Here is a 22,595-nt window from a genome sequence, read left to right on the forward strand (position 1 = left end):
AGTTGTATAAATAAACATGATGCAGCAGACTCTGGGTCAGTGTATCGTTGTCTGCACTTACGATGACGAAAACGATGCTTGAAATATTTAAAGTACTTAATTTTTTAAGCAAATCCTTCAGTAGTATCTTGACTGAGCTGCTTTTACTTGTATTGGAATATTGGAGTAACAGTACCATCTGACAAGGAGTATCTGTACTGTACTTTTACTCAAGTAATGAAGTGGTGTACAGTACTTGGTCCACCTGTGAGGATGTGGATGGAGAGATCATATCACTCTGTTTATGATTGATCTGGACACAAAAAAAGAAATAAAGCAGGTGGATGTAATCTCCTCTCCACACTTTTTTATTGTATCTCCGTCTCTTTCAAAGAGTCGCTCTATTATTAAGGAGGCGCATTAAAATGTCAGAGTGGGGAGGACCGGCCTGCTGGAGACGACGTGACAGCAGCCACACTTTTCCTCCACCGCTATAATGAAAAGACAATAAAATAAATGAGTTCTTCACAGCAGCTTATGGCAGAGATTTGTGCATTTCCAGGACTATATTAATGCAATAGACGCAGGACATTCAAAAGGAGGGGAGGGAGGGGGGGCTGGCCGTATTTCTCTGCTGCACTCTAGACCACGGTGTCAGAGATGGAAGGGAAAACACGATAACAAAGAGTGGGAGGAGCCACAGGTGGAGGAAAAGATAGAAAGCCTGTTTTCCCAGGGTTTTTTCTTTTTTTTTGGTGTAATGGATGCGTCTACTACAGTACTACAATACCCATGAGCCTCGGCATCTGTTCGCACTTTGCTGTGTGACAGTTGTGAACAAAACGGGGGCCTGAACCGGCTGAATCCGCCTCGCACATCTTCAGCTTCCACCCAGCACTTACAGTCCTGTACTGTACGTCGACTTAAAGATTTTTTACCTTTGAATCAAAAGAGCCACATTCATAACGCAGCTGTTAATCATTAATACTGTGAAGCTAACGGGGGGAGTTTCACGCTGATCCGAGCTGTAGATGTGCCCTAACTGTGTCACTTAAGCTGTGAGAAAATGAAATTACGCTCTCAAGGGACTCTGAAAAAACGGCTGCTCTATAAATAGCCCCTCACAATTTTACGACTCTATAACTCCTTCCAAAAAAAAAAAAAATCAAAGCACATAAGGCGTCTGAAGAATTTCATATATAGACACGTACAGTCATGGACGATAATATAAGCACGCCTGCACTTAATACGCTCCGATTTGTCCATGAAAATCGTTGCAACTTTAAATGTTTTGGTCCTGAGAAGTGGATTTCTTTGGTTTTGCAATGGAACAACACAAAAAAAACTGAGGAAAATCTGACATTTTACACACAGAACTGGACAAAATTATATATTGCATGTGTGAATCTTATATTTGCCAGAACCTGTTGATTGTCACAGGTGAACATTATGTGTTATTCTAGGGCTGTCATAGTTAAAGCCTAAGTTTTTTTTAAAATCACAGCCCATTTTGTCCTCCACTGTCCCACACTCCACTCCAGTCCAGTAGGTGACGGTAAGGCACTAATTGTGAATATACATTTTAATCTTTTGACAGCACTAGTTTATTCTCGTGTGTTCTGATCCCTGTCGTCTTTTGTTTGCTTTTCTTCTTTGTATTGTACAGCACTTTGTAACTTTGTTAAGAGAAGTGCTCTATAAATAAAGCTTTTCATTATTATAGGCGAGTTAAAACACACATTGAAGCAGCATCACATGCTTGAAATCCAATTACTTCTTTCCATTTTTAAAAGGTGCCGATAATTTTCTCCAGTTCATTTTTAGAGCACTGTGTGTAAAATATCACATTTTACCTTTTTTTTCTCCTCTGTTTCTTTTGTGTTGCTTCATTGCAACAACAAAGAAATACGCTCCTGAATAGGCTACCAAAGAATTTGTAATTGCAACAATTTTCAGGGAGAAATTGAGGCATCATTTGAAAAAAAAAGTGCATGGGTGCTGATATTTTCGGCCACAACTGTTTCTATTATGGACTATTAGGGATGTCACGATTATAGATTTTCTTTGTACGATTATTGTCAGAGAAATAATCACGGTATTACGATTATCATGATTATTATGCATTAATTCATTTATATCATATGAATGTGTAAAATCAAATACAGTCAAAATATAATTACAGTACTAAAATAATAAAATAAATATTTTAAGTCTTTACTATTAATATATAACCATTAAAATTCCTACCAATCGTATGTTACGTTAGATAAATGGACCAGTATTTCTTACATTTACCTTCACTTTATTACACGGCTCTATTATAACAGACCGTCGTCAAGTATAACAGACCGTTGCTAGGGACGCCGCTCTGATCAGCGCAGCACAGAATAGAGAAACTATGCAGGATATTTACTTTATGTTTCATTTTTATCGTCATTAAACAGCGTCGGACTAATAGTGATGTTAGAGATAAATGACTGGTAACCTGTTACAGGGAGAGTGGAGGCTGGGAACCAAACCTGCGATCAGAGCCTCTGACCCTCTCGTCTCGGTGGCACCGCGGCTCCGCGACACAAACGCACCCCGTAAACAGTAAAGTTAATCTCTTGTTTATGACAGATACGACTACACACAATACACACATCATAATAACACGTGTATGGTAATCTATCGATCAGCTGATTGATTATCAAAGGCTTCAAATGCACGAACGGGAGGAGGCTCGGCAAAACAGCGGAAGTGACCGGTCTTGCAGATTCGCTAAATGATGCAATTATAAATCGATGAAAGTCGTATTTTGATCAATATTATGTTTCAAATAAATTATTTCACTCGTAAACCGTGTAATAAGCGGGATAATGTAGAGTTGGTCGGTTGTTATGGAGAAATAAACCCCTTCATGTTTCCATACAACCTGTCGGGGTTTATTTCTCCATAACAACCTCTGAACTATACATTATCCCTTACTTGGCGCACATCTGCCTCTGTGTTTCCAACATAATCTTTTTTGGAAAGTGACGGTATTTGGAAATCTTTACGATTAATTAATTGTGGCGTTTAATACCGCAATTAATTGTGAAAACAAGTAATGGTAAACATCCCTAGTTTCTGTATTGACAGGAAACGAGCCCCACCTATGAAGAGCTGGCTGCTGAGGCGCAGGCGGAGGTGTCCGTCGGCCGGGGCGTCCAGGAAGCGCAGCGGCAGCTGGTCCACCTGCAGCGACGCCTCCCTCACGTTGCGCTCTGCCCTCACGTAGTGCCACTGCCTGTCATTCAGGGGGAGGTGGGACTTCACGGACAGGAGCGCCGGACCGTTTCCCACATCAAAGGAGAAAGTCACCACCGAGGGAGCTGAAAGGCCACACACACACACACACACACGTATATATAACACACACACACACACACACACACACATAGACACAAACAACAGAGCAGACTGAATGTGATATTAGGTTGTTTTTTTTTATTGTGCTCCTCTCTGTCCTCCCTCTCTGATGCAATGTGATACAATGCTGCTGGGAAAACTTGATGACCTGAATAGATGTATGAGGGGGGCTCAGCTGACAGCTGGTCAATATTTCACAATGTCTCTGATGCTGCAGTAAAACATAATGGCTACAAATATCCAACCAGAACTCCTCCCAAAACACACGCTAATCAACAACTTCACATCTTTTTAACACCTGCGATAAATAAACTAACGCTGCTGCTGCTGCTGCTGCTGCTGCTGCTGCTGCTGCTGCTGCTGCTGCTGCTGCTGCTGCTGCTGCTGCTGCTGCTGCTGCTGCTGCTGCTGCTGCTGCTGCTGCTGCTGCTGCTGCTGTCTCTCTCTCTCTCTCTCTCTGGCCTCATTAAAGATGCTCTCTGGTAAGTGCAAGTTCATGTCCCCTGAATCCTTGAACGCAACCTCAGGAAAAGCCGGCGACTCCAGCGAGGAGCTTCTCCGCTGGTTCTCGTGTAAACAAAAAAGAAAAACACACCTTCTTCTCCTCTTCTCCAGCTACAGCGTCTTTATTTACAGCTTTTTTATCTGCTACAGTAAATCTACAAGGTATTTGGATTACGTCTCGCTCCTTTATCCATCTGCTGTATTCATTATGGATTTCGGCTTCACTAGTTGGGTAATAAGGAAATGCTTTTAACGTCTCCTATGACAGCATGACATTGCTGTTGACTGTGTCATTAGGATTACATCATGCTGTGCAGACCTGACAGCCGGCTTCTTGGGGAAATTAAGCTGTCAGCTACAGTACAGCTAACATTTCCATCTGAGAAAAGTTAAAAAAAAAACACATATATATAAAAATATATACAGTATATATCACTGACAGCTTTTGTAGCTGCTGTTGTGTAGGGTTCCTCAGTCAGTGTGTGTGCGTGTGCCCTTGTCATGCACTGTGTGTCTCTGTGTCTCTGTGTCTGTGTGTGTCTGTGTGTGTGACTCACAGCTGAGCTCCACTCTGATGAAGTCTTTGAGGCCCAGGTTCTCGAGAAACACTCCTGAAGGAGCGCTGGTCTTGAAGTAAAAGGAGATATCAGAGGCGAGCTCTGCCTGCAGGGTGGGGAAGTAGAGGTACGACGACTCCTGGTAGAACGAGGCTGCGTTCCATATGGACTCTGAAAGAGAGAGAGGAGGTGGTCGTAAGAGGAGAGTCAAGAAGAAGTTGGATGAATCCTGTCTTTAAGAGGGTTTTGAAGCAAAAACGAGGTGTGTAAAAGCATTTATGTTGACAGAAATGCCACTAAAAACTAAACTAAAACTGCAGAGAAAAATGTCTTTTATTCATCTTTTCCATTCCAGTCTGATGCTGTGGGTGGATACGTAATCTAACTTCTACTTTCCTATCTGTGCCAGATGGAGCAGGATCTAATCAGCTGATTGGCTGACGACGACGACGACGACGACGACGCTCCATGTGCACTTAAAGCAGCAGCCAAAACACTCACTGCATTAATAATGTCAAGTATTTGTTAGATTTAATTCCTAATCAGCTGCAGTGATGAGGAACAGAGCTGCTGGTCGAGTCCATCAGTTTAAAAATATAACACAAACTGAAACTCTGGAGTTGGTTGAGTTTTTAAGGTTTTACCCTTGAGACTGCATTGTGTCTGAAATACAATAGAGAAGAATAGAATTACTTTATTTGTCACTGTAGAGCTGCAAAGTTATAATTTAAAATGACTTAAAATGAAATTGCAGTGCTTCATTGTCCAGGTTTAAAATGATAAAATAAATCAGAGCAAATAGAATAAACAGAAAAGACGGGTGTGAATAATAAAATGTCTCTACGGCACCAGCAGTTAGAGTTTCCTCAAGTCAAGGTCGCTACAGCTCTGGTTTTCTGGGCCGATCAGACGATTCTATCTATCTATTATGTTGTTGTTTCACTTAATGACACAAACACAAACACACATCTGTCCCTCAGTCTTCGTTTTTAAATGATTGGATGTTTTGTGGAGTTTTTTCATTGCAAAACGCTCTCTCTGACCGTTTTTGAATTTCTCACTCTGACAGAAGTCTCACTTTTCAAAAACTAAAACAAAAAAATCTAACATTGAAACGAATAAAGACCGAATGAACTGACTGAAAGCGTTTTCAAAAGATAAAAAGGGAGAAAACTTTCCGTTGAAAATCAAATTAAAACAAAACGTTAAATTGAAAAGAAAAAGTAAAAGCGAAACGAATGAAAAAGCTGAAGCCGTTATTATAACCTTGGCGTGCAGCGCGGCGAGGTCGGTGCTGTTTTGTCTAAAACGATGGCGAAATATGAGAAAAGGAGAAGTGTAGAGAAACGTGACATCAGATCTGTCATCAATATTTCCACTGTTGATTTCTGGAAGGAGACAGGAAGTGAAGTGTGAACCTGCTGGTGTTAAAATTCACACTTTTTCTACACACAATCATTTGTCTGTCCAGACGGAGGCTGCAGCACAGACCGTCTGTTGTTCGCAAAGCATCAAAATAAATGTGTGCTAACAGCTTTAAGCCTGGACGGCGCTGCTGACAGGTTTATTCAACACTAGAAGATCTTTGCAGGGGTTGCCAGATTTGCGCTGTTACTCCTATTTATCAGGTAAATTAGCGGCAGCTTGTCAAAACTGTTTGTTAACGCGTCAAGACGTCATTTTATTCTGAAAACCGCAGCAGACAGGTGAGCTGCTCGGCTCTCAGGTGATCTCTGATGTCATCCTGAGAGCTGTCGACACCAGTTCAGGAGCCGAGCGAGCAGACGACACGAGAGGAAGTTTCTGACACGACGCGGAGATCAATGGCAGCGACGCCGCGCTTCTGTCAGGAAACTTCTACTCTCGTGTTTCGCCCCCAAATCAACAAACGGAGCCGAGACGGAGCTGCAGAGAGGAGCGCTGCGCTGCGACGCTTCCTGCAACATATACATATGTATATATATATGTATATACTGTATGTATATAATGTTGTCTTGGATATGAATTCATTTAGAATAGGGCTGGGTTTAAAAAATCTATTTTCTAATTTCCAATTTCAAGTTTCCTCTGTTAGTCTGGTGAGATCACAGAGCAGCGTGATCACAGAACTGGAGCTGCTGTTTACATGTTGTTGAGTCCATGAATGATCACCCACACCCACGTCTGTACCGAACCAAGGCGACTACAGGTATGAACAAGTTCCATTTAAGGCTTTTTAATACGACTTTAAACAAACATTTCCAGCCAAACCTGAGAGGGAAACACAGACGAAAGGTCCAAATATAGGCTGCTCTTTCCAACTAAAGGCTTTGATGTCAGTTCAAATTGAAAAGTAAAGGTAAAATGAAAATGATAAGTTGAGTTGAAGAACATTTTTCAAATGTGTGCTTTTGACTGATGTGAGAAAAGAACAAAAACATAATTGTCATAAATGACATTTTTTGGGTTCGGGTTTGTCTTTAGTCACGTGATGTAAATGCGTTCATTCAGCACAAACCAGAAATTCTCCCAGTGACGTGAATATTGTATATCAGAGTTTAAAGGCAGCAATATTTAAGACCTAAACGATCTGAATTTAAGACCATTAAAACTTATTAAGGCCTTTTATAAGTACATTTGTATTTAAGACTTTTTAAGGACTCACAGAGTCACAGTGTGAAAAGTTGCACCGTTTACTTCTGGACTGGGTCATTTTAAATAAGTGTGCATTAATGCAACTGCTTTTGGGTCAGTTTTTAATATATAAACATAAACATTAATATTTTTAATAACGCACCAGGTTAGTGAGTTTCATCTTTGACAATGTGCAGCATTCAAACCGAGCAACACTAGTGTTAAACCTGAAATATTGCAGGTTTCCAATCGAATCGAATCGGTTCAGTGAACTGATTCTCAGCTCTGATTATAAACATCTAAAATATCTTTTCAAAGTCAAGGGGTGAAATCACAATAGAGTCCAGGTTCAGATCAGTTCTATCAGCAAACACACGTTCAATGGAGCGGACTTCTTGCAGAGTCAGGCTCTTTGTGTGCACACGGGTGAGCGAGAGCACACACGTTAACACACACACACACACACACAGCTGTTTATTCTGGCTGCCCAACAAAAAAATAAAAAAAAGTCCAGAGACAAAAATCAAACCTGTGCACTTTCATCTTTTGAGCCGGAGCTGCTGTGTCTTTGTGTCCAACGCCATCATCTCTACCAGGTGTCTGATTTTCAATGAGCCGTTTTTACTGAAGCCCATAATAAAAAAATTCAATAACGTTTTGTTTGGAGAAACTCGCCGCAGCAGCAGCAGCCGCAGCAGCAGCCGCAGCAGCAGCAGCAGCACGTGGACACGAGGGTTAAGTCGTAACAACTGAGTAATTAAATCATTTTCTCATATAAAAACGACTGTGTTGGAGAAATATCTTCATAAAGGGACCAGAGGCGGTTTTCAAGGTTGTTGTATTATCTGAAGTTTTGTGGAGTCGTCAGAAACTACATCCACATCATTCATCACGGTTATTTACACGGGCCTCAGGTGTTTCTCGTCCACAGGACGCGGCGCTCGTGTGGAGTTAATTCAGACGAAATAAGATAAAACTTTATCGTCCATTCGATCTGAACGAACAACCTGGCAACAGTAGAGACATTAAATAAACATAAATGTGAATTATATAACAGATTAGGATAAAAAATGCTTCATAATATAACGTAAAAAAAATCTTCAGCTCACAGTCTCCACTGCTTCTGGACATGTTGTAAAAGTCTTGTGTGGTTCTACATCATCGCTCCATTGCCATAATCCCTATAGTCATAGCAGTAGGTTCGTTACCTTTAATTGTCGGTGCAAGCTATTTTTAGAACGGCGGAGCAGAGCCGTGAGCTGCTCAGAGCTACGCTACGGAGGCTCATGGGATTTCTTGGTTTCCCTCATCATCAAACTCATCAAATACACAATCCAACAACTCCACAACGCTCTGGTGGACAAGTTGTGAGCTGCACATTCACCACGCTATGAGATAATAACACAACGTTACCACACAGAGTTGTTTTAGAGGGAAATTCATGCAAAACCACTGATGCACGTTGCCTTCAGGGACAGTTTTTCATCAACAGTCTCTGTATTTCCCTCTAAAACAACTCTGTGTGGTAACGTTGTGTTATTATCTCATAGCGTGGTGAATGTGCAGCTCACAACTTGTCCACCAGAGCGTTGTGGAGTTGTTGGATTGTGTATTTGATGAGTTTGATGAGGGAAACCAAGAAATCCCATAATGAGCCTCCGTAGCGTAGCTCTGAGCAGCTCACGGCTCTGCTCCGCCGTTCTAAAAACAGCTTGCACCGACAATTAAAGGTAACGAACCCACTGCTATGACTATAGGGATTACGGCAATGGGCCAATACGCCAAAATGTTGAACTATCCCTTTAAGAAAACTGTGCTTTGCTTTCTGAGCTTCATTTCAAAACAACTTTTGTCTTTTCTCCCCAAACTGCTCAGATCTCCTCCTGCCCTGTGTGTGCAGCTCACCGTGGGACACACGCAGTCAAATATCTGCTTTCATGTTCCAGTGCTGCCGTCCGGTCCGGCCCTGTACTCCACTCCCCCAACCCCCCCCCCCACCGCCCCTCCGCCCCTCCACCCCTCCGCCCCTCCGCCCCACCACCCCCCGCCTGGCTGCACAAACAGGACTTAGTACAGACGGACCCCTCCCGGTGGCTTCGGCGTGCAGCAGCATTTTCACAGGTTACAGTTCGCACAGACTCGCGACGGAACAGATGAGGTTTTAACTCTCCATCCGCGGATAAACACAAAGACATCAACCGAACACGCTTCGCCTCTGATCAGCACTAAGCCTCCATCTGCAACCGAATCTGGCACAGTCCCCGCAAACGCTGAGGTGATCACCTACTGTCTCCATAACAACGCAGAGGACCGATGTGGTAGACGGCTTGCGAGCCCGTTCTGTTGGTGTCTCCAATCACTATCTGGCTGAGTGGTAGGTGGTCTTTATAGGAGAGGATCCCCGTGTCATTAGCCCTGTGATAGAAAAAAAAAAGAGAGAGAGAGAGAAAGAAATGAGTAAATAGTAACACAGAGCCCTCCAGGGCTGGATGCCTTTATGGGGGTCTGGATAAAGGCATCCATTCTTCTGCATTAGCACCGAACGCAGAGTAAACACATTAAAATGGGAGCAATCTATCACAAAGCAGACAACTGCCTCTGGAAATATGCAAACCCAGCTGAAGAAGAAGCTTTTGGAGTGGATTAACACCGGGAGAATGCAGAGACGCTGTCTTTGTTTCCTGCATCCGGCGCTTAGAAATAATGATTAGCTTGATCATAATTGTAATATTATATATGAGCTGTAATTAATCACGTTTTTTTGGAGGGAGTAAACGCTGGTACATAAACCTGCTGTCACACATTTCAAAGCAGATAATGAGCTGTGAAAAAAAACCCAAAAAAAGGTTGAGAGAGGGAATGACAAATATAGATCTACTTCATTTTTAAGAATCACACAGTGCCGACACCTGTCTGCAGCTGCAGAGGAGAAACACTTCAACACAGCTGCTCCAGATGCTTCACTCCCTCTGTTCACTGAAGGTCTAATCAACGAAGCTCAACAGTCATGAGTTGTATCTTTGTAGCTCTGGGCCCTCATTTATCAACCGTGCGTAAATGAGTGCGTAAGAACATTCTCACGCAAAGTATGGAATTTATCAACTTGTACTTGTGCTTAGGAACGTGCGTAAATTTAAGCACAACTCTGACCATGCGTACACACAAAATCTAGTGGTGGAACAGTGAAACTACAAATAGAACCCAGTGGAGGAGTCACAGTGTTCAGCAATCTCAAACTTCACACATGTTCCCTGTTTCCTAATTAAAAAAAAAATCTCAATTAGTATTTTAGCAGACATTTTGAATGGTTGGTGTGACAAGCTATAAAAGTACTCAGGTAGATTTGTGTCTTTATTATTCAATCAAAAAAAAAAAGGTTGCTTCAATCAAAAAATATATTTTCAATAAAAAAAAACTTTTTTTCTTTGATTGAAAAAGGTTTTTTTTGATTGAAGTGAAGGTTTTTTTAATTGAAAATATATATTTTTTATTGCAGAATAAAGACGCAAATCTACCTTCATATAAAAGACAGCTTTTTTATTTCACAGTGATCTTTCCTCTGACCCAACAGAATTAACAGCAGTTGTTACTTTCTCCTACGCAGCATTTTTTATTTTGTCACACCTGCATTTAGTGTTCCAAACAGTATTTTTTGGTTTGATTCAACTTCTCCTACAAGTACCTCAGTCTCGGTATCAGAGAAACTCGTCTTCTCCGCCCTCTTTGCCATGATATTGGTGTGGGGAAAAAAATCCATTCACGCATTATTAAAGGGATTGTTGCTACCATATATAGTCAATTGGAGGTGTTTCTGAATGCAAATGACCCTAACCATGGTAGTTAGGAACAGGTGGGATTTATCATCACTGATTACTTACTAGTGTGCGTACGACCGGTGTCCGCACGTTTGATAAATACGGATTTTTTTGTACTTACACACATTCTAAATTTCATTCCTACGACAGAATTTAGAACCTTTTCTACGCACTGTTGATAAATGAGGGCCCTGGTGTTTATTATCTCTCTGGTCCTCACAGGTCTCACAGACACGGCTCTTTTTGATGTTTTTTTGGGGGGGGAAAGAGAAAAAGTAAGAAGTACAGAAGGAGCTGGAGCTGCTGGTCCGTCAGGCTGGAGGAGCAGCTCAGGTTGGGAGATGAGGTCTCGTAACCTCCCGATGCTCTGAAAAGCTCTGAGTTACTGCACCATGACAACACAAAACCCGAAAGCAAACAGAAACGTCGCTGCAGCAGCAGATTATTGATGATCTGTCCTGTTCTCTGTTCTCAGATCAGGTCGTGTATCTAAAATGTTTGGTTCGACACCACAGGAAGATTCACAAACTGTTTGTTTTTCTGAGTAATCATATATTTGGTTGTGAGTTTAGTGATTAATTGAATTAGAATTAATGGATTAGAGCCAAATTGCTTTTTTTTTTTTTCTTCTCCTCGAGCAAACTTAATGATTATTGCCTTGTCTTTAAACGTCTTCCATGGAAATCCCCAGCTGTTCTTAAACTCAGCTGCCAGTTCATTAGACACACGACACCAACAACAGCCCTGAGGTGAAACGCTCCATCATGGAGGCTGCAGTTGAATCTGAGCTTCTGATTCGTTCGGATGCAGTTTGTGAATCACGTGTGGGAGAGAGAGAGTTGCTTCTGTTACGTATCCACCTGTGGTATCAAAACATGGACCAGACGGATCAATAATCACGTTACCAGGCGTCCATGTCGGCGTCGCAGTTGCAGAAGTAGTTCATGTCCATGCAGTTCTCCTCCAGGCTGCAGGAGCACTGCTGCACGCCGGGCAGGAAGCCGCCCCAGTAGCTCCTCCTCTCCCCTTCGCGGTCCAGCCACCAGGACAGCGGGCTGCCATCTGCAACGGCAAAACCCGAGTCAGTTACCTTGGCAACAGCCTGACGCCTGCCAGCTCAAGTAGGTCAAGGTCAAGGTTTATTTTTAGGGTGGAGGACTGCATTGTTTTACTTCGACAGACATTATCTTAAAATCTGCAAGGAGACAGATACAGATGGGAACAACATCTGGAAACACAAGGTTTATAGATTTACACATGAGTACACAACACTGGGGATGGATAATGAAGGAGAATAGAGAAAATAAAAACTATTTGGTCCGTTATGTTTCCTATGTGGCCTTCAAAATACAGATATCAATTGGAGATATTGACAAACACAGGCAGAGATACACATGTGCACAAAAATCCGAAGGTCCATATTCAGACTGAAAACCGTGTAAACCACTTCAGTGATGTGGAGCCAGAAAATAAGAGAAAATAGTGAGATGGGAAAAAGAAAAAAAAAATTATAATTCATAGAAGGATTTTGAGAGCAAACAGTTCATCTCTGATAAATCTTTCAAATTGACCCATTTCCTCATGAATTATGCACTTTGAACTTTAAACCAAATGGGCCGTTTTCTCCATCGCATAAATGCATTTGTTTTGATTCCCTCCCCTCCTCCCTCCGCTCGCTCGCATTTCATGGTAGCGTTTGCGCGGGTGTCGATGAGGCTGCGGCGAAGCCATAAAGGCACAATTCATTACCTCCACTATGAGGTTAAGTGGTCCGGCTTCAGTCATCTGTCACACAACGTGACCCTGCATCAGAGATGAGGCCCAACGAGCGGGGAAAAGCCCATTAAGCCGCATGTCAGAATGTATAATCAAGTGTCACATGCTATGCTGCTTTTATTCCAGCTCCATACATTACAGCTCAGTGGCATCCGCCAAACTTATTTATTTATTTATCTATTTACTTCCGTATGTACAGATACTCGGCGACCGATGTCAGTTGCCACCAGTTCATCAGATTACACAACGACCTCAACAACAGTTTAATGCCATGGTCCGGCCTAAACCGGGAAGATAAAGGTTACTTGTGTGCAACAGTGAGGAACAGGCAGAAGACGAAATAACACAGGCTCCAACGGCCCCGGTCCCGCGCTGGCTGCAGCATTTGCATTACAAAGGTTGCAAATAATACGCGGTTTATATTCTTTACCCTCCATCCCTGTGTCCTTGCGCTCGGTGCACACGAACCAACATCCCCCCTCTCTGTTCTGCCTCCTGCTCTAAACCGCTATTCAAACACCGAACAGGTACACAAATAAGAAAAGGCAACAATCAATACTTGCTGAAGGAGAGGTCAGTCTCACTCTCTCCCTTAAATTGGCTGGATATTGACAGGACTTATTCGCAGCAAGAAAAGCAAAAGCATCCTGCTCCCTCCCTCTTTATTTTTATTTAATAACGCGCTGCACAAAGCCCCCTGTAAGCAGCCCCAACACAAAAGTGCAGGCAACAAAGAGCAAAGGGAGGGGGGAGTGGTGCTGGTGCTGGAGGAGCACTCGGGCAGTGCAAAATGGAAATGGCAATAAAAACTAAAATACTAAAGAGCTTCACAAGAGCGCAGACATGAAATGACATTTACTTTTGACACTTTTGTCCACAGTGATTTACAGAGCGAGCAGTTAAACTCCTCGAGGAGCAAGAGCTCACTGTCGTCTAAAATTAGCAGCGTGTCAACCAGGACATGACAAACAATCTCTCTGGTCCGGGGGAAGATATAATTGTGATTTTTAAGGACCATAACCATACGAATGAAGTTTTAAATCTCCTCTCTCTGGAGCTCTGGTAAGGGTAAGTCAGTGAGCCAGTCGGGAGGCAGAAAACAGCCCACCAATCAGGAGGGATCAGGGGTGACTGGAAGTATAACAGAGACCCACTGTGGGTCCAGGTGGGCGGGGCTTGGAGCTGGTTGGCTGAATGTTGTGATAGCTCGTTTTTAAAAGCTTCATAATAATATGAATAATAATATTCTTCTTATTGACGCATAAGAAGAATATATTTCAAAACAAAAAAAATCTAAAAATTTCTGTCTGGAGCTCTAGTAACAACAGGTCAGTGTCAACCAATCCGGTGAGAGGAAGCTCTCAGCCTCTGTTCTGATTGGCTGACTGTTTTCTGAGCGATTGAATGTAAATGTATGTATCATAAAAAAAAACACCCAGAGAAACCAAATCCCGTAAATGTTTGATGTTGGTGGGTCCAGGTGGGTGTGGCTTATTTGACTGCTTAGTTGTGACATCACAACGTGACAGGAAGTCCTGACGGCTGGTTTTAAGGTTCAGTTTCTGAATACAGGCTGTGTGCATTTCTCTGTGGACTGAGACTTTGATACTTTCACAGTATTAATATAGAACCTAGAGCTGCTTTATATCACACTACACATGGACATCTACCTTTATGCAACGTGGGGGCTTTAACAGCCGACAGCCTCCGGTTAGTTAAGCCAGCATCATCATTCTTCTGCCACAGACCATGTCCAGGAAAGGGTAGTGTAAAAATATGTCCTTTTTTTCATTCCTGCTGGTGTCATTTTATACAAACCAGGACCGACCAGAGCCAGTCAGGCGGATGAAGATTGAGTGTGTCACAGGCTTTAATGAAGGTTTTCTAAATGCCAAGTCGCCTCCGTGCAGCGTTAAGGGTTTCCATACAGAAACAGTAGGTTTTCATGTCGAAGAAAAACAACTACACAAAAGGTATCGCCGGATATAAATAAAGACTGGGAGAATAACAAACGAGAGGGAGACTGAAGAGCAGGACGCTAAGAAGAGCAGTCATTAAACCGCAGACTGTTACTTCAGTGTGACGCTGAAAGCCGCAGAGTCTGTCCCTGAGCAAACTTCTCTGATTACAGGTATTAAATAAGGAAACAAGGCGTTTAACAATGCAAATCAGATGGCAGTCAAATACCATTACAGGGACGTTAAGAGAATGAACATCTGTGAAGAGTGGAGACTGACAGGAGGAAACAGCCGTGATGTTTTACAGCTACGCTTCGTAAATAGATGTGAACTCCAGCAGGCTGATACCTGCATCTGTAAACCCAGAGTACACTGCTTTGAACAGTTGTAAAACATGAATATGGTAAGTGAAATTTTGTCCAATAATTAATTTAAATATGCAGTTATGTATATCTGTTGTCAAAAGGGGGTATTATTGTTTGTTTTGTGCACCCACAGCTCAGGGATGTGCAGAGACACATTTTGACCCCTCTCTGCTGCAGATTCTCGGATAACAAAAGGTAACGCATGGAAAAAAAATTCACAGTTTCTCAAAGTGTTTGCGCAGCTATAAAATAAAAGCTTGTATAAAAGCATGTTTTCAGTCTCTCTTTGAAGTCTGGTGTGATAATGAACTTGTTTGTTTGCACATGCATGGCACCCAGGGAACGGTGGAAACTGGGACATCATGAATGTTTCATGATTTAGGAGCAAATGTTTGGATGTTTGGGACAGCGTAGGTGCCAGAGCAGTTCAAGATGAATGCATACACACACAAAAAGAAACAAGAAAAAAAAAGAAAAAAAAGATTGCTTTTTCAGTTATTGTGAAAATATAACAAGAAAAGCGAAGCAGGAGGGAGAGAGGGAGGGAGGGAGGGAGGGAGGGGGAAGGGTAGTTGCAGGGGCAGTGGTTCCCGATGTGACAAAAACACAAAACAGCCAGACTTTCAAATCACAGAGTCACAACAAAACACACCCCTGGTGCTGCAAAGTGAGCAAACAGGGTAGTCGCACAATTTCCACACCAAGGCCACGCTCACGCCCACGCAGTGAGGGTAAAGCACACAAAGCTTTACATACGTATGAAAACTATTACTGGCCAAGTGTTAGTGACGCCATCAGGCTCTAGTGCAGCCACACAAAAGGAAGTAGATTGTGTAACATGGCTGCTGTTTTTCTACTGTCACTGTTTGATCTTCTTGATTTATTTATACAAGTAATTTTACTGAGACAAAGGATCATCAGTTTAGAAAACAAAGACAGACATATTGTATTTTAAGAACAAGACCAAATGTCCATTGTCCTTCCAGTAGATTTCAAATCCTTGTATTACTGCGACATGTAGGAGGATGAATATGTTGATCCACTGATGGATTTGTAAATGAAATTATACCAATGTCTGCGTATGAATAATGATGACCAGTTGACCGTGTGAGTGCGAGTTCACAGCCTCTTATGAATCTTAATGCTCCGTGATAAACAGCGTCCAACATCTGTAGAAAAGCTTCATCAGGGCTTCATGTGGACAAAGAGTCACCAAGGTCAAGAAGAGGTGAGAAGGTGGAGGGAACAGGCTGAAGGAGAAACACTAGTAATCCCAGTTTCTTCATCTTTGTTTGAAGACTTCATACACCCTTTGTTTTGTCGGCATTTAGCAGCATGGAACAAGTGTTTGCACGAATATAAACAACTGTATCATCAGCATAAAGATGTAGAACGTGAATGAGTTAAATACCTTTAGTGTTAAAGAGGCGGGACTTCCTGCAGTTGTACACCACTTCCTGTTGGCACTGCTCCGACCCCGAGACGATGGCTCGTAGCTGCTCGGCCGAGGCGCTGTAGTTGAACCTCATGATGTGCGGTTTCTGAGGGGAGGAGCTCTGGACTGTGACCGGACCCGTGATGTTGTGGGCCACCACGGTCCACACCTTCTCCTCTACAAGGTAAACACACAAAACAAAACACATCAGCTTGAAACACACTCTCTAGGGAGATTTTTTTTTTTTTTTGCAAATCTGATCAGAATCTGATTTTACTGACTAATTACAGTCCACATATCCACATTGATTTCTATGGTAACAGGCTAGATTGAGATAAGATTATGTTAGATTAGAAGTTTATTGTCATTGTAAAAACCAATGAAAAACAACTTGGCAGAAAAAAAACCCAAAACAAACAGAATGGACTCAGTGAACTGTGATTATTTCTGTCCCAAATCATTATGTGGAGCTGCGACGCAACTAGTCTGCTAACTGCAAGGAAGCTTCAGAGATACAGGTGACTGCAGAGTTTGACGTTTGACAATGTACTGTGGTAATCAAATTTCTGGATTACGCATGATTTTTTTTAACCTGCTGCTGCAACAACCTCTTATCGCCCGCCAAGACACTCAGATTCAGCAAATGAAGAGCTTTGATTTGTCGTGTTGTTGTGGAGAGACCACAGCCGTGGCTCCGTCTCCAGAACTATGTTGCTCTTCTTGTTGTCGTCAGGTGTAAAATTCACTTTTTACCTCCAAAAATTTACCGGCCAAATGAAAAAAAATCATGCCTTGTTTGACTAAAAGTAATTGGCTTAGGTTTTTAGTATAAAAATCCAATTTAAAGGGATAGTTCAACATTTTGGCAAATTGGCCCATTGCCATAATCCCTATAGTCATAGCAGTAGGTTCGTTACCTTTAATTGTCGGTGCAAGCTATTTTTAGAATGGCGGAGCAGAGCCGTGAGCTGCTCAGAGCTACACTACGGAGGCTCATTATGGGATTTCTTGGTTTCCCTCATCAAACTCATCAAATACACAATCCAACAACTCCACAACGCTCTGGTGGACAAGTTGTGAGCTGCACATTCACCACGCTATGAGATAATAACACAACGTTACCACACAGAGTTGTTTTTGGCTGTCCAAAAAAAGAAAAGAAAAATCAAGCTAATACAATAATCTGGATATGCTAAAAAATCTGATTTGGACTGGCACTGTGAACAGGGCCTAAATGTTAGGACTATTAGCACAATCTCATCCATCCACACCTTCTTCTCCTCTTAGGTGAACAAACACACACAAAAAGAGTGTAAGGTTAGCCTGACTCCACAGCTCGCACCTTTAACTGAAAATTTAACAACAAAAAAAGTGTGATTGCCAGTTAGCAAGAACACAACGTCCTCACAGTGTCCTCTAAATACAGAGCACAGCCAATTAGCATAAAGTCACTGCACCGGGTATCTGTAAATACAACATGCATGTCACTCAGCTGGCTCTGTGCCCACATGTCACACAGAAAAAACGCTGAATTATACTGAAACAAAACCACATAATTTGTGTAGCGTGTGTGTTTGTGTGTGTGTGTTCCCTAAAGCAAACGCTCAGTTGTCATGGAGGCGACACATGTGATTCACAACCCATTCATTCATCCAGCGTTGATAGAAATACAGGTGACAGTTTTATTGTGCCACCGTCACAGAAAATGTTTTTGTGAGCATCAATTTGTAGAAGAAAGGACCGCCTTGTTGTGAAGTTTGGTGGACGTTCCTCTTCCTCTTTGAAAAGATAAACGCACGTCAAAATACGCTCAAAGCGTCAGAACATGACGGATTACTATTAACATGCTTCATCGTGGATGTTAAACTGACCTGAAAGGGACAAAGTCTGATGTTTAAATATTAAATGAAGGGCTTTGATTTGTCATGTTGTGACATGATCGCTTGCTCTGACCGGGTGTGTTATGTTTACTACAGGAAACTCGGCAAATTGGCCGAGTCCATTAATGAGTCATTGAGGCGTTTGTGTGTTCGTGGTTGAACCATCTGTGTTGTCTGTGACATTTCACAAAGCTTCAGTCAATCACTGAAAACCTAAGAAATGAACTCGTTTCCATGAATCAGTCTGACTCTAATCTCTCAGCTTTAATTTTTCTTAATCTTAATTAAAACCTTTAAGCACCCAAACAGGACCAGGCGGACCTCCTCCTCTCTGTGCTAATACAGACATAATGTATAGTGTTGTAATTAACCCCTTTAGCAATAATAGTCCAGTCATTTTATGAGAAAAGGTTAAACAAATTGCAACAGAAGCAAACTCAACTGATTTTGTATCCTCAGCATGTCCTGAGTGAGGGAGAAAAAGCCCAGAAGAATCCCATTAGGGGAAAGTTTAGAAAAACACCCAAACATATCCCATTTACGCATATAAAACATTTTTTTCACATGAATAGGGTAACATTTTTAACCTTTAGATATCTCCATGAAAATTACTGAGTTGATTACTTACATTAAGACAAACAAAAAATGTATTACAAGTTTTTTGAAATTCTTTGTTAACATGAGCAAATTTGCATAAATCTACATACATTTGCATAAATTGCACCGTTTTGACGGCACATGTATGAAGTTGCTGTGGTGGTACCGGCATGAAAATTGGAGTGAGTTGACTCCATCGGTCAACCGACAAGTTGACCACTTTAAATTTCAAGATGACTGTAAAATCCCCCTGATTCGCACAAACTGAAATACGCTGCTATGGCCGGGTTTTGGTTGGTTTTTCAAGACAGCCACATCCTTAGTAGAGCAGGTATGACATGAGCCAACAGTGCATAATCCAATTACGTATGGCTAATTTGCATACATACAACACCTGATCTAAACATTGAGTAGAGCAGGTGAAAATGTCTTGTTCAATCTTGTTAACATATTACAGTTAAAAAACTTTAGGAATGGAACCAATTTAGGCCCATGAGCATTAATCAAGACGGAGCATGTCATACCTGCTCTACTAAGGATGTGGCTGTCTTGAAAAATTGCAGTCATCTTGAAATTTAAAGTGGTCAACTTGTCGGTTGACCGATGGAGTCAACTCATTCCAGTTTTCATGCCGGTACCACCACAGCAACTTCATATATACATGTGCCGTCAAAACGGTGGAATTTATGCAAATATATGCAAATTTGCTCATGTTAACAAAGAATTTGTTTGTCTTAATGTAAGTAATCAACTCAGTAATTTTCATGGAGATATCTAAAGGTTAAAATTTTTACCCTATTCATGTGAAAAAAATGTTTTAGTATATGCGTATAAATGGGATATGTTTGGGTGTTTTTCTAAACTTTCCCCTAATGGGATTCTTCGGGGCTTTTTTTCCCTCACTCAGGACATGTTGAGGATACAAAATCAGTTGAGTTTGATTCTGTTGCAATTTGTTTAACGTTGACCCCTTTTTTGGCCTAAAATTACTGGACTATAAAGCTCTTCTCATTTACATGTTTTTCTGTTATTGGACCAGGTGCAGGTTTAAAATAGTGACCACAGATACCCATTACCCATAACTATCTGCCTCTCATAACCAATGCCAATGCCGGTATCGATAACTTATATTTTTAATAGTTTATACACACACCTACAGTAGGGTTAAGAAAGGCTAAGATGTACAGTAGTGAATAAAGGTGGATTTAACTCTTATTATGCCTCTGACTTAACAAAATAATAAAACTGACATCACTACTGTTGTTTTGTGATCACAACAAAAACAGTTATGACAGTTATGACTCTTCAAAAATCAACATTCATTATTGTTTCAAATCTGAAAATGAACTAAATCAAGGCTAAATGTTGGCTGATTGGAAAAATCAAAAATGTCATTATTAGACTTATCTGTGCCGATAATGATTGGCCAATAATTATCAGCCAGTTTTGGGCGAATAATTATCTGTACCGATAGTTATTGTGCATCTCTAATTAAGACGACATGTCTTTTCCAGACTGATCTGAGGCCTGTGTGACCTACAGCTACATGATGAGTCTAGGCAGTCGACCACATTACGGTCATGACATATGGATTGTCAAGATGCTTTGTCACACAAACTGTCGTCTTGTTGATACAGTATCTATACACTACATGTATACTCTGTAATGTACACTGTGTCTATGTGGTTGTGTAGGCAGCTGTGTCAGCAGCCGTGCCCCAAAATAATTTCCTGTCAAGGGCAAATAAAGTTGTCGCTTTTCTGTCGATATATTTGTCATTTTACAAAACAGAAATGAACATGCATGAACATTTTTTATGTGGTGAGTAAAGGCAAAATGAATGAGTATTCGAAAACGGCCAAAACAGGCTCAGACTCCGAAGGGTTAAAGACAAAGACCGTGCTGTAGTTATTCACATTAAAACTCTTTTTACACTGGTGAAAGAAAGAAAACCTCTGTAAACAGGAGGGAAAGGACACTATCAGCATTTACTAATCCATGAAATAAAATCTAGCTCGCTGTCTAACTTTTGTCTTTTTTTCCTCTATTGTGATGTCTATCAGAGCGCGCACACACACACACGCACACACACACACACACACACACACACACACACACACACACACACACACACACACACACACACACACACACACACACACACACACACACACACACACAAAGACTTCAAACACACCTGTCACCTGTCAGAGCTACTGACCCAGAAACACCACAGCTACTCTAAAGAAAAAAAAAAGAATTTAACAGCCATTCAGTGATCGAAGCTTCTCCCATGGAGGCCGTGACACTTCCTGTGCAGGAGCTTTAACCCTGAAACGGATCCATTTCCCCGTGTGCACAGCTCAGGGCTCACTCACACACGTGTCTGCAGCTGCATGTGGTGACTGCAGTGCAGTGTGTGTCTGGCTGTGCTTACAAACCCTAACACAGAGAGAGTTCACATCAGTCAGTAGACTACAGACAGTAGCTACGTTCGTCCAATGAGTCTCCTGATTCTTCACTATTGTTCGATTTTGAGAACAAATGCCAAAAGGCGTCTGAGGAGGAGTGACTAAATGCAGTCGTGTAGCTGCTACGTCACCAACATGGAGCAATTATTGATGCATCATTATCACCAAATGTTAGCGCTCACACTGACTCGGCGGGTGTGCGTCACGCTGAATGATGTTAGTAACTCAGACGTCACCGCTGCCCAGAGATTCCACGTCTGTTTATCAGTCAGGACGCAAAGAAAAATAAAATAAATAAAATTACAGAGAGAAGAGATCTGTTGATGTCATACTGAGATCAGACCGAACACTGACACCTTTCACTTTCTGAATCTCAGTGTGTCACAGACATGAAATGTCAACGTTTGAGAGGCTTCATGTGGAGACGGTGACATTTCACTGACAGTTTCTGTCCAAAATAAATAAGAAATTAATTTAAAACGGAAAGAAATTCAACTTTGGAGTAGCCTGAAAACTCTGTGTAGACCAACAGCTGCAGGAGCCCACGACCCAGTCACCACACAAACACAATGTTAGCAGATCTGTAGTGTGGGAAATTAAGCTAATCGCGATTTTCTTTACCAATATTGCAATTGTGATTTAATATGCAATTATTTTTTAAAGTTCCTTATCATCTATGTTATTCAACAGACACAATATTATGTATTAATGTACATGTATTAATTATCATGACAACACAACGAAGCACTGACAGATAAGTCGGATGTAAACACTGATCCAAAATTCATATAAAGTTCCTGTAAAGGCTACTTCCACACAAACTCCTCGGTCAGTGATCTGCATCGTCAGCTTCTGCACAGCGATGCGTGATTATTGTGTTCTCATACAGGCACAATGGATAATAGTAGTGATGATGGCATGATGGAAAATGTATCTTCTACTCTATCAACCATAATGACGCCATGAAACTTGAGTGAAATATTAAATGCCGACATGAGAACCGTGTAGAAGCCATCCTATGTTATCACTGAACTAACTTCTACATTCTTCTATTAGCAGGTAATCATCACCAAAGTGAACAGTGCCGGTTAAGTGCATTTCTCAATAAACAGCCAGCAAGAAGAAGTGTTTTATAGAAAAAAAAGAAAAGAAAAAAGAAAGCAGAGGCCCGACATGAGTCCTTTGTATATATATTTTGTCCTGAGCCCGGCCAGAACCAGTACATATGGTGGGATCGGCTAATTCAGAACTCCAC

General features: G+C 41.6%; 1 protein-coding gene across 1 annotated transcript in view; it reads right to left on the reverse strand.

Moving 5' to 3' along the window:
* cntnap5a (contactin associated protein family member 5a) overlaps positions 1 to 22,595 on the reverse strand; it is a 126,530-nt gene that overhangs the window by 26,554 nt on the left and 77,381 nt on the right. The window contains exons 13-17 of the mRNA XM_085764943.1: positions 16,369 to 16,569; positions 11,764 to 11,920; positions 9,331 to 9,458; positions 4,431 to 4,601; positions 3,114 to 3,332 (exon numbers count right to left, since the gene is read on the reverse strand). Coding sequence (XP_085621069.1) covers positions 3,114 to 3,332; positions 4,431 to 4,601; positions 9,331 to 9,458; positions 11,764 to 11,920; positions 16,369 to 16,569 — 876 coding nt within the window. The remainder of the gene's footprint in view (positions 1 to 3,113; positions 3,333 to 4,430; positions 4,602 to 9,330; positions 9,459 to 11,763; positions 11,921 to 16,368; positions 16,570 to 22,595) is intronic.

Source organism: Trachurus japonicus, chromosome 21, assembly GCF_045865225.1.
Source record: "Trachurus japonicus isolate A0001 chromosome 21, Traja_1.0".
NCBI lineage: Eukaryota > Metazoa > Chordata > Actinopteri > Carangiformes > Carangidae > Trachurus > Trachurus japonicus.